The sequence below is a fragment of the Corvus cornix genome, chromosome 12, assembly GCF_000738735.6.
Source record: "Corvus cornix cornix isolate S_Up_H32 chromosome 12, ASM73873v5, whole genome shotgun sequence".
In the NCBI taxonomy this organism is placed as follows: domain Eukaryota; kingdom Metazoa; phylum Chordata; class Aves; order Passeriformes; family Corvidae; genus Corvus; species Corvus cornix.
Window position 1 is genome coordinate 7,963,507 of NC_046342.1, and position 12,036 is coordinate 7,975,542.

A 12,036-nucleotide genomic window follows, 5' to 3' on the forward strand; every position below is an offset into this window, starting at 1 on the left:
TTTGGTGTCGATAAAGCATTTCCTTAGTAAATTACTACTGGCTCCAGTGTAAGACATTTACAGTAAACACCAAAAGTCTGCAAGGCATCTGTTCTATTCACAGTGGAAGAAGGAACTTTGCTCCATTAATAACTTTAAAAACATGCAATAACTAATTCATGATGGCAGTTCAAATCCTATCAGCAGCCTTCATTATTTGACCAAGCTGAGTTCAAAGATAGAGCAAAGTTTTTAAAAAAAACTTGAAAGTTTAGAAGTACACTTTAAATTATAATAAAGATGTGTTGTTCTTCTTTCTACTAAATATAAAAAAGCTGTAACTTTAAACCATGAGCAACAAAATTATTTTAAGAATACATGCAAGATAAGAGTTAAAATGTGTATATAAAATCCTATATGATCTCAGAATTTGTTTTAGTGAAATTGCATGTTGTACAGAGAGGGCATGTGTAATATACGTGTATGTATATATAATAAAATACTTGCTGGAATTTTAACATTTGACTTCACTAGAGACTTAGTGGGACTTTGCCTTAGGCAAGTTTTTAATAGCAATAATAAAAAAATACTTAATGGTACTTAGGGTAAATAATGTGTGGTCACTATGTTTAAAAAAAAGTAATACCAAACATCTGTGCTAGATTTCCACATGATAAAATCCCCATATTACCCACAGTTCTCCCAAAGTTATAGAGAAACAAATGTTTATTTAAAATTCTAAAAGAGACATGTGATAACCAATTTAAGAACTTTAAGTCAGGCATCTTGTGTTTTCTGACAGGAATGTATATTTAAGTGATCTTCATGATACTTAATTCTGAACATGAAGAATGCCATAGTATGACATTATGGCTCCAAGACAGATTTTTCAACCACTAACAGACCAAGAATGGCCCTTTTCTTAAGTCTGCTTGCAAAGACCACTTTGTTCCCTACAGGATATATTAACTTCCTTATCAAAGCAAAAGCTATTAATTTTTTTTTTTCAGAAAATAACAATAAATTTCAGCTACCTTTGAAAAACACTAACAAAAATAATCAAGTGAGTTTCGTTAGTTAAAAGCATAGGATTCAGTCTAATTCAGTGATGAAAAACCAAGTGCAATCTGGGCAGAAATCCTCAGAAGGCATGAAAAAGAGCTCAACATTCCCTTAAGAGGCTGCATCTCCAAAACTGAAGCAGAAACACATGTTCACACTGTTTGTTACTCAGAGCTGTTATTTGTTCTCTCTTACTTTGTCAATCAGGAACTAAGGAAACCTTTGCTGTAACTATCTCTAAGCTGGGAATTCGGCTATCCCTGTGAAAGCTTGTTGCCTAGATTTTAAATTCCTTGACACTGGAAAGAAATCTAACGCCATTTTTTGCATAGCTGATTTCCCAACATTTTAGTGAACCTTGCCGACACTGACATTCTTTGCTATTCCTGTAAAAGAGCAGGATTCCAACTTCAGCTTTATTCTCCTCCTCCTGCTCTACAATGGGCCTCACATTTGCCATTTCTAAGACCTTCAAACACACAGCTTGAGCAAAACTGCCATCACAAGTTTGCTTCTGTGAAACGAAGTTTAAAGATGCAGTGGACTGCACACCGCAGAAAGGTACAATCTTTGAGGGCCACAAAGTCAACACACCACGGTTAGTCTGTATCTACTAAGAATATGAAAACAAAGGAAGAAAAAAACCCTATTGTTTTATTTTCTGGAGTTACTTCTCTGCCTCTAGTACACTAGCCATTTCCATTACTCTCTCCTGTACTTCCTCTAAGAAATACCATCTAAAGCCTGGAGAAATTCCAGGTCTTTGAATGCAGCTATAATTATGAAATTCTGCTAAGGCTAGTCATGGGGGGGGGCAGGGGGAAGAAGAAATCAATGGCTTAAAAAAGAGAATTTTTGCATGATTCTTGGATATTCAGCCAATCAACAGTAGGATATTTATTTCTGGTAATGTGCATTTTTGTGTGAAATTGGCAGAAAATTAGTGATTGACAAGGTAAAGTCTTAAAGACAACAAGAAGTTATTTCTCTCTACCTAGTTAAGTGAACTTTGAAAAAGTTACCAGCTAGACAATTTAATGTAGTGTTGAGACGGAATAAAATCAGAAGTCTTCAGCTATTTTTTTCCACATTCAACCTCGTTTGCACCACATTAACTTTTTTCCATAGACAGCACTCTTTCTGCTGGAAACTAGAGCAAAATCTATCATTGTAAAGGTAAACTGACACACAAACTATTTGTCAAATAATTTCAGATGATGTTACACAGAACTTTATCATCCTTAACTTGTTTCACAGAATCACCAAATCATTAAAGTTGGAAAAGACCTCCAAGATCATCAAGTCCAAAATCTTTGACCATCTCCATCTTATCAATTAGACCATGGTGGTAACAATTAGACAATTAGATGAGTGCCACATCCAGTCATTTCTTGAACACCTCCAGGGATGGTGACACCACCACCTCCCTGAGTTGTCCCTTCCACCATTTAACAACCCCTTCCATGAAGAAAATCCTCCTGAACCTCCCCTGGCGCAGTTTCAAGTGCAGCAGCAGAAATAAAATAGTAAAACTACTTAAAAAGAAGAAACAGCCATCCAGGATTTGATCAAACAGAACATTACACATGACCCAATGCTAGCTTCTCAGAAATACACTCAACACTTGAGCTATACTCCAACCTGTAAAAATAAAGAAAGCAGAGTATTTTAGACAATGTTCTAAAATGACAAATATTTTGTTAAAGGTATAGAAAGATTAACACAATTGGAGTGAATACTAAATAACTCATGAATGAAATTCATTAAAAATATATCCAAGTCCTAGCCTACTTTTACAGCATTCTCAGGAGGAAGAAAATGATCAGCAACTCTGCCAGGTGATTTACACAGTTAGGATGAAAACCTACAAACACTAGTTAAGAAAATAAAAATATCAATCCACTGGGGAGGCTGTTGCAGAAGATTCAACACAGTAACCTCTGGTTTATCATATTGAGAACCTGTATTGTGCAGGATGAAGAGTAAAAGCAGAGACAAATTCAAATGAGCACTGCAGAACAAGGACTTAACCAAGCTACACGCAAAGATCAAAGGTTGATCTATTTGGACTTTTAACAAATACGTAATACTTTTAACTGTACATAATGTCAGATGTTACTTCAAAGCATGCAGACAACTTTCCATAACAAGAAAGCAAAAGAAAAACTTTGAACCTCAGAACATTTTCCAAGAGCCCACCAGAGAAATAAAATCCAGAATCCTGGATAAACAAACAGGGACCTACTAAAACATTTTGTTTCTGAAGAGTTCCTACAGCCTACACATCATACTTCCAAGCTCCCTACAACAAACTTCAAATATGCAGAAATTTAAAAAAATAAATTAAAAAAACAAACTATAAATACCATGCAACAGAAAGAGAGCTGAAGAGACAGAGTTCACCCAAAGCCTTGAATTCTTAGAAAAACAAGGAACTTGTGAGCCAAAATCTCCAAAACATTAGATGGTCCTGCCAATCTGGCTGGGACAGATTCCAGGCAACAAATCTAGTAAAATTTTAAACCTTGACCACTCACCAAGGTATATCAGTATGTCATAAACAGTAAATCCCATTTTATTTGCATTCTATTCTTGCAGCACTCCAGACAAAAGACAACCTCTATATTCTCATATCAACTGAGGGAGAAACAACTTTTTTCCCTGCCCCCGAGAATAACCTGGGGGGAACATCAAATTAATTCAGTATAAATACAGGAGAAACATGCACAGTCTATAGGTAGCAATAATAACTCCTTTCAGCATTCCTTGGACTAATCAATAAACTGGATGCCAAAGGACTTTACTTAGAACCTTTCATTTTATCTACTTTTCAAGCTCAATTTAGTTCTATTTCTCACTGTCCTTGATTACCATTCTCATCAGAAACTTTCTTTGAATTTCCTCATGTCCAATATACAGCCAAATTAGGGTTCACAAACTTAAGTGATACTGATACAACAGATGAAATACAACCACATAATCATCCACCCTTGAAAACAGAGTGTATGCAGACCTAAATCCAGAAACTTGTCTGCTAGTTTACAGAACTTATTCCACAGCCCTCCCTCATCACAAATTCAGTATCACTAGCTCCTTATGCAACTCCTTTCAGAACCCATTATGTGTTGCATCAGTTTTAATTAAAATTCTGCCTGTGAAGAGATTCAGGATCCACACCTTGACAAGAAAACTTTACTGAAAGGTATCATGAAATTCTCCACTTTCTAAGCTTCAAATGGGCAGCAGAAACAGTACTGAGTCCTCAATACATATTCTAGGTTAGAGAAGACCATAAGATAAATATAAAATAATTTGTTCATAGCAAAGAAAATATTTTGACAACAATCTCTAGATGTAAATAGCTGTTCTTAATCTCGAGCACTAATTCTTAAGCTCTTGCACTAATTTCATTTGCACTTTGATCTGTCAGGCAAATTGGTGTTTTTAGTGACCATGCTGCTGCTGAGTTTCTAAGCAAACAGACCTGTTTCTCCTGACTTCCCTTGCTGTGTGAAGCTTGTACACAACCTCTCTGCAATTTTCACCCTCCTTAGCAGGGTCTTTGTGAGGAAGACTCACCCTGCGTTGTTTGCCTGACAGTCACATGAGAACACTGCTGGGATCTAAAGGGGCAGATGGGCTTGACACTAGGCCAGATTTTGTTTCGATTGTACTAATCCAATCATCCCAAATCCAGTCCCGAAAATGCATTTACAAGTGATGTGGGCAGCTGATGCAGGTGGGCTTGGGATCAAATTTAAGGTCTCTCAAAGCAGAGCACAGCCACCAGTACAGTATTTCGAAGTGACATTATGGTATATTTATGTAAAAAGTTGGGAGTATCCCCATATGAAAATACATTAGAAATACACACAAGGCAGAAGCCTTTGTTTATATGGAAGGCAAATGATTTTAAAGCACTCTTTTTCAGACACCAGAGGCATACAAATCCAACACAAAGGTAGCATGCACTCATGACTCTTTAGTTAGAGCAGCAGCAGGTGTCATTTCCCTCTTCAGTAGGTCTTCATTTGCCAGATATCACTTTGTCAAAAGGATAAAGAAACTTTGCAAAGCAACATTTCAGAGATAAGCCCAAATATACTTACTTCTCTTCCATATTTTCTTATACTTGTTTTCAAATGTCATAAAGTCCTGCTGTGTACTTATTACAGATGTAAAACAAATGCATGCTATCCTTTTCATGAAAGAATTAGAGCACAAAAAGAAAACACTTCAATACTCTAAACTATATTTCTAAAACTGCAACAAGTACCATGACTATTTTTAACAAAAATATATATTTTAAACAAATAAATGAGTTTTTCATTACCTCTCTAAGATGCATGTTTTCCTTCTCCTTCTGATCTAAAATCACTTCTAAATGATTAACCTGAGATTCAGCCTCTGCCATCCTTCGAGTTCTCTCATTGTCATCTTCCATTCCTTTAGAAGGCAAACCTTTACTTTGCAACATCTCTAGAAGCTTTTTTATTGATTCGTCTCTGGCATTTAGTGTTTGCTTTTGTGTTTCAATCCTAAGCTCCATTTCTTCTAGAGTTTTTCTCAACAGGAAGAGCTCTTTAGCTTGTCTATCATGTTCTGCCTGAAGTCTTCGAAAATTCTCCTCTGTGAGCTCAATGGTAAAATGCTCAGCCCCTCGGTTCCCACTTTCTTGCTGGAGAAGATGGTTAAGGTCTCTCTGGGTTCTAAGCTCATCTTGAAGTGCCTGGATTGTCAATTGCAGATGCTGCAATAAAGAAAAAGAAAAAAATACTTTAGGATCTGAATGTAGAATTAGTATTTGATTAAACTTTTGTTGTACGCTGTTACAAGAAGTCATTAGAATTAGTAATGAAAGCATATCAAATGACCTTATAAAATATCAAATGCAGGTGACAATATCTGTAATGAAATCTTTCAAGTGCTTCTCGAAAAAAAAAAAGAAGACAACACACAAAACAATGTCAGCTACAGATAAAATTAACAGCAACAAATGCAAACACTAGGCAGTGACACATCCATTAGAACAATCAATGTGTACCTACAAAGCTCAAAGACTCAGTATTCCATGTTTTCTAAATTACTTCATAGACTAAAGATAAATCTGCTCTTCATGATGCTCAACAGTACTGCTGTTTATAAAGTTAATCAAAGCCCTCACTATAATTAACAGGACTTTGGGGAGGGGCTGAGTTGGGACTGGTTGGTTTCAATTTTTCATTTTGGCAGCTAAAGCTATGAACGAGTTTAGTAAACAGGATTACTGTATCTCTAAAAAGCAAACAAAAAAAAACCACAATATGCAATACTGAATTTTGAAAAAATACATTTACTGCAAACAGTGGACAAACCTTTGTTCTTCTGGCATCCAAAAACTGAACAGCATGGTAAATGAAAAAATGAAGCAAAATCAACATAAATAAAGGTCAGATGCAAGCAAAGGATATTCAACAGAAAGAACTGAATTCAACAAAAAGGATCTTCAACAGAAAAAAATAATTTTATTGAGTTATACAGAAAGCCAACAACAAATTCACAGTACTCAAACATATAAACCTATAGACAGACTTTACTCAACAGATGTGACAAAGAAAAATATATTAGAAATAATCAGTCCCATGGTAAATTACAACATTGCTATTGGACATTACTGTTCTTTTACGCTTTTAGGTTTTTCAGAACACTAACTTGTCCTAAAATATTTATACTACATCTGAGTACAGGGGTCTGTCTCTGTTCCAGACTTATGTCTTGCATTCCTTACTCAACACAGATCAAAATATATTTTGCCCATGTCAAGGTTGGAATAGAGACAATTAACCCAAATTACTGTGGTTTATGATGTCCATTTCAGATTATATCTTTATCTGACAATTTGTTTTTCTTCTTATTTTTCCCCTCTATTCATTGCCTACACAGCATACTGAGCTTTTAGAAATACAGATTCCTGAATAGGCACACAGTCTGTACCAGAAGACGTTTAATTGCAAGAATTAGTGGGCTTAAATGCATGTCATCAGATCATTTTGGTTTAATTGATGTTTTGCAACTTCATGTTCTAAAAACAAGAGTAACAACAACAAAACTATACCAAAAAAACCCCAAAACAACAACACAGACACCAAACAAACAACAAAATTTCATTTCATTTGATACTACCTTCATGTTTTACACAAATACATGCAAATCTGTCAGTTTTTAGCAATCATGAAAAATTCAAAACCTTAAGAAACCAACCTTTTGAAATCATGTCTTTTATCAGTTACTTCAAACAGAAGAAAAGTATTGCCAGTGGTAGAATTCAGTTAGAGACTTTGAATCTGTTCTATCATTAAATAAGCACTATTTTAATATATGTCCAGATCTTAATTCTCTTAGTATTTGCATCTTATTAGGCACACACTCAGCTGAGAGCTTACAAATACAGGCTGATTTAGAGTCCCACTTTTACTTAATGGCAATTCTTATCTTTTCTTAACCTCATTATCTTTTTAATTAGCTGTGTAAGCTTAAAAACTCCAATAAACTTAAAACTCCTCTAGATGCAGCAACTTCCCCACTTTGAATCTACTACTGTGCCAAGTATTTGTGACGCCAAGACAGACTACACCTTCTGGATTCCAAAATTATTTCACAACTGTGACAGGGACAGAAGATAGGTCTTTGCACATATCCTACACACGCTGTCCCCTTTCCACCATCTCTGAAGAGCAGAATGCTTTGTCCTAAGATAAAACACACCAGGTGAACATTGCAGGTGGAACTGTCAGGATGCACACGTAATTAATACAGTCCAAAGACAGGGGAGCTGAGCTGTTTGCAACTGACTTTGGCGCACATCAGCCTGCAGCGCAGTATAAAACGCTGCTGAGGACTGGGCCAGCTGCACCAACTGTCTCCTGGAGTCACAGGCAGCTTCCAGGTGGATCCTGTCCCTGGCATGGACACCTATAGAGTACAGCCAGGTCACAGAAGGGGACCGCTCACTCTTGGATGGGTGAGCAAAAGGGCTAAGATCTGGTCAAATACAGAAATCAAATCCTAAAGTACCTACATAGGTGCTTCGTTGCTTTGTCATTGTGAATGCTGCAAGGCCAAACTGTTACCCTGAATGTTTCTACCTGAACCTGTTTAAATTACATCTTTTTACACTGAGACTGTTGACCAAAATCTGAGGCTAAGTGGACCAAGCTGCACCAAGACTTCTCTGAAAATTTTAGGCAGCAAGGGGGTCTTAATGAAGCTTGTAACTTAACAGGAAGCACCACGTCCTGATTATACTATAATCCATTGTAACAGATAATAGAGTTGTTATTTGGATACTGCACTGGTACTATTTAGGCAGTGTATTAATAATAAAACTAATCATAATCACCCACATAATCACTGTCCTATTTCTCACACCTGACCAAGAACTTTCTCTCTGCTGCTATACTACAACTAAGCAACAGCAATATTCAGCAACTACCAGTACTGCAGAAATAGTCAAAATTTTCTCCCTGATCTGAATAATGATTCAAGATACATTCTCCTAATGTTAAATCAGACAATATTTATTACTTCATGCTAAAACCTATTTACAAATAAATAGTTTTCCAAAGTAAAGTCGTCTCTGTATATCAAATGTCAATATGTCTATAAAAATCTAGCTGAGCAAAAGAAAACTAATTCTAAAAATATTATAATGTTTTAACCCACAAATAAAAGCAAACTTGACACACACATTGCTAACACACAAACCTTCTGAATGCAAGCTTTAAAAATCAAAATCGTTGGATCAACACAAAACCAATTAGAAAACAGAACTCAAACAGCAATTCTGGTTAAGATAAGTGAGACAAGTTCCTTTTCTGCCCCCAGCAGCCTGTGCATGCTGTCCTTAGGCTCTGCCATGACCCACGTTTGGCACAAAGCATGACAGTAGTTCTGGCTGCTTCTCCGTAATTATGTTAAAACTAACAGCCTCAACTGTGGCAGACTACTGCTACTTTGACATAAAAGAATCCATTTTTGTACACCTTCAAAACTTAGAACATGGTGGACCAGATTTAGACTCATGCTGGCACAGATTTTTGTATCTGCAGCTAGCTAAGGAAAGGAAAGAACAAATGTTGTGAGGGTGGAAAGAAATTGTATAATTAACTGCAGGGGAAGGAATGTAGGAGTACTGTGAATATCTGTCACACTGCTGTCGTTACAGACACAGAACTTTACAGGATTTAAAAAAAAAAATGCAAGATCTATCACATTTTTTATAACTTCTATTAAAAATGGACCATTTGACCAGAAATATCTCCATGCCAATTTCTCTACAATATATTAGTTCTTTCAGAACTTTTTCAATCCTTCTCTGCAGTCCAGCTGCAAGAAGCAGTCCATGGAACTGTGAATTTCCCCATAAATTGAAAAAAACTATAAAAGGAAAATTAACTAATGGCTCTTCCCAGATTTCAATTCATGTTCTACACAAGAAAGTTCCTCTAGTCTATGCCAACTAACTACACCCAAAAGAATTGCTCGCTGAGAACTATCCTGCCATGGTGTGCTTTGGCCATATAAGCACTTTCAGAGCATCCCAAAGCCTCAGACGTGGTGAACAGTGGAGGGGAACAAATTCACACGGAGACTCACTGATCTAAAATTGTTGGTCTACCTACAGAAGCACACAGCCTCTCACGCTTTGCACCATCACACTGCCACCAAAAGCCAAGAACATGTTCAAGAACCCAGGCCACTGGATTTTAGCTCCTGATTCTCCTGTTTCTTTCCCACCCCAGTGAATAGAATTGACAGGGCTGAATCAGTTGACACAGTCTACTCTCTTGGCAGTGGCAAATATCTAATGATACAGAAGTCTGTGCAAAAGAATCCTCCTGTGTAATTGTACGCTATAGAAAGCTACAGCTATACCTGAACAATACACCTGCACACAGATAACAGCAAATTATCCTGTCAACCATACTCTCATTTTCTAAAATCAATTATTTATTCCATAATCTATCACTGGTCCATTTTAATTCTTCACAGTATGAGGCTCTATCATTGAAAGGAAACAGACTAGTTAAAGCTTTCTTATGAACTGCATCTAAAGCCATTTGTATGTTAACTTTAGTTGTGCTGCTAAAATAAGTATGAGCATTAGACTTGCAAATATTTATAACTAAGTATTGTTAAAGAAAAACATGCAAATCCTAATTTTCCTCTGTAAAGGAAAAAAGAATGGAAATTGGAGATATTTTCTTCATTACCATAAATTAAGAAATGGATTCTCTCATGCATTTCCTCATCTGCCTATAATAATTCATAAATCTGGCATTCTAAAAACACTACTGAAAGTCAGCTGACTAGAATTTTGCTTGAGTAAGACAGGACTGACAGAAAGAGTTGGAAGGAGAAGACAGATGTAATTTGTGAAGAATCGCAAGAGATTCTGACCACACTTGATGAATCTTCAGCATTAAAAATTCCGAGCATGAGATGAGAGAGCTTTTGCATAACGCTGTTTGCTGATATAACCACGTATTTGAAAAGGGGGAATTCTTGTCTGACTTTCCTACTTTTTCTTTCTTTATGCCTTTAAATTTTGTGTCTTGTCAAATTCTGTAGTGCTTGTCCTTACTACCACGCTTTGCAAGTTAAATAAGGAATCTCATCACATACACTTAAATCTGCATTTCTTAAAACAGATGTGGTGGGCTGACCTTGGCTGGAGGCCAGGACTCCACCAAGCCACCATATCACTCCCTCCTCAGTAGGACTGGGGGCGGGAGGAGAGCAAGATGAAATAAACCTTGTGGGTCAAGGTAAAGGCAGTTTAATAAAACAAAAGCAAAGGCCATGCACAGAAGCAAAGGAAAACACAAGATTTACTCTCTATGTCCCACGAGTGGGCCATACCCAGCCATTTCCTGGCCAGCAGGGTTTCAGAACAGTTGCTCCAGAAGACAAACATAATAAGGAACTCCCCCTCCTTCAGCTTCTTGATCGAATCTTTCCTCCTCTTCTTCCTCTGTTATTAATCATGTGCCCACCAAGCTGCTCTATCACTCCCCTAAGCTTGCCTCTCATCCTGGGCCTTGCAAGTTAAATGAGGAATCTTGTCATATACATTTAAATCTCCATTTCTTATTACAGACATTAGATTTAATCTGAAGTACCAGACTTCATTACTATTCAGTCAGCTTCTCTGGGTCATCTTACACAAATATTTTGGTGAAAAAACAAGTATTGCCTAAAGACTTGAGGTCATTGAACAAAAATGAATCCCCTTACAGGCTGAAAACTTTTAGTACTTCAAATTCCAGAGTAGTTTTGCACCTATTTCTTAAAGAACAATCTGTAAATATATTTATTTCCCAATTCCCTTATTTGCTGTGGGCTGAAGAGATGTTGATGAGCCAAATCTTGTAGCCTGTAATCATAAAAACCAGAAGGTCAAAAGTAAGAGACTTCTAGAAATGTAAGAAGTCAAAGACTTGAGAAGAATAATCTGCAAAGATACATGTTGGGGAAAAAAAATAAACGAGTTCTTTAGTTATTAAAAAAAAGGAGCTTTATTAAAATCTTTGTCATCAGTATCATAGCAAAATGCAGGGGTTTGTATTTAGGTGATCCTTACACCATGACAATTTTTAAGCAGTCCAATTATGCTGCTATTACTAGACTGGCCTCCTTTTTTTCACCTCTTCCCTTTGGAAAAATACTGCTAGGAGTGCCAGAATCACTAAATACTGCTAGTAGTGCCAGAATCACTAAACAGTACTTTAGTTGACTGAAAAATCATCAGTAACAAATATTTTGACCAATATGAACACGTGGAAGAATCTGTTTCCAGATTACTTCTTACAGCTTAACAGGAGAAAAACACACAATGCATTTCAACAAGGCCTAGAAATCAACATCAGTTTAAGAAAAGCAGATTATTACTTGTTTCCCAGTAATTCTGTCTGCAACATTAGCTACCAGCTAAGAACAATGCATGGTTTAGAAGTC

The 12,036-nt window shown here is 36.5% G+C and overlaps 1 protein-coding gene across 14 annotated transcripts in view; it reads right to left on the minus strand.

The window, feature by feature from the left end:
• ERC2 (ELKS/RAB6-interacting/CAST family member 2) overlaps positions 1 to 12,036 on the minus strand; it is a 431,010-nt gene that overhangs the window by 358,771 nt on the left and 60,203 nt on the right. For 10 of the 14 annotated variants that reach the window (XM_039558888.1, XM_039558887.1, XM_039558889.1 and 7 more), the window contains 2 exons: positions 6,396 to 6,419; positions 5,375 to 5,791 (listed from right to left, as the gene is read on the minus strand). In XM_039558888.1, coding sequence (XP_039414822.1) covers positions 5,375 to 5,791; positions 6,396 to 6,419 — 441 coding nt within the window. The remainder of the gene's footprint in view (positions 1 to 5,374; positions 5,792 to 6,395; positions 6,420 to 12,036) is intronic. The other 4 variants (XM_039558897.1, XM_039558890.1, XM_039558896.1 and 1 more) reach the window with 1 other exon arrangement.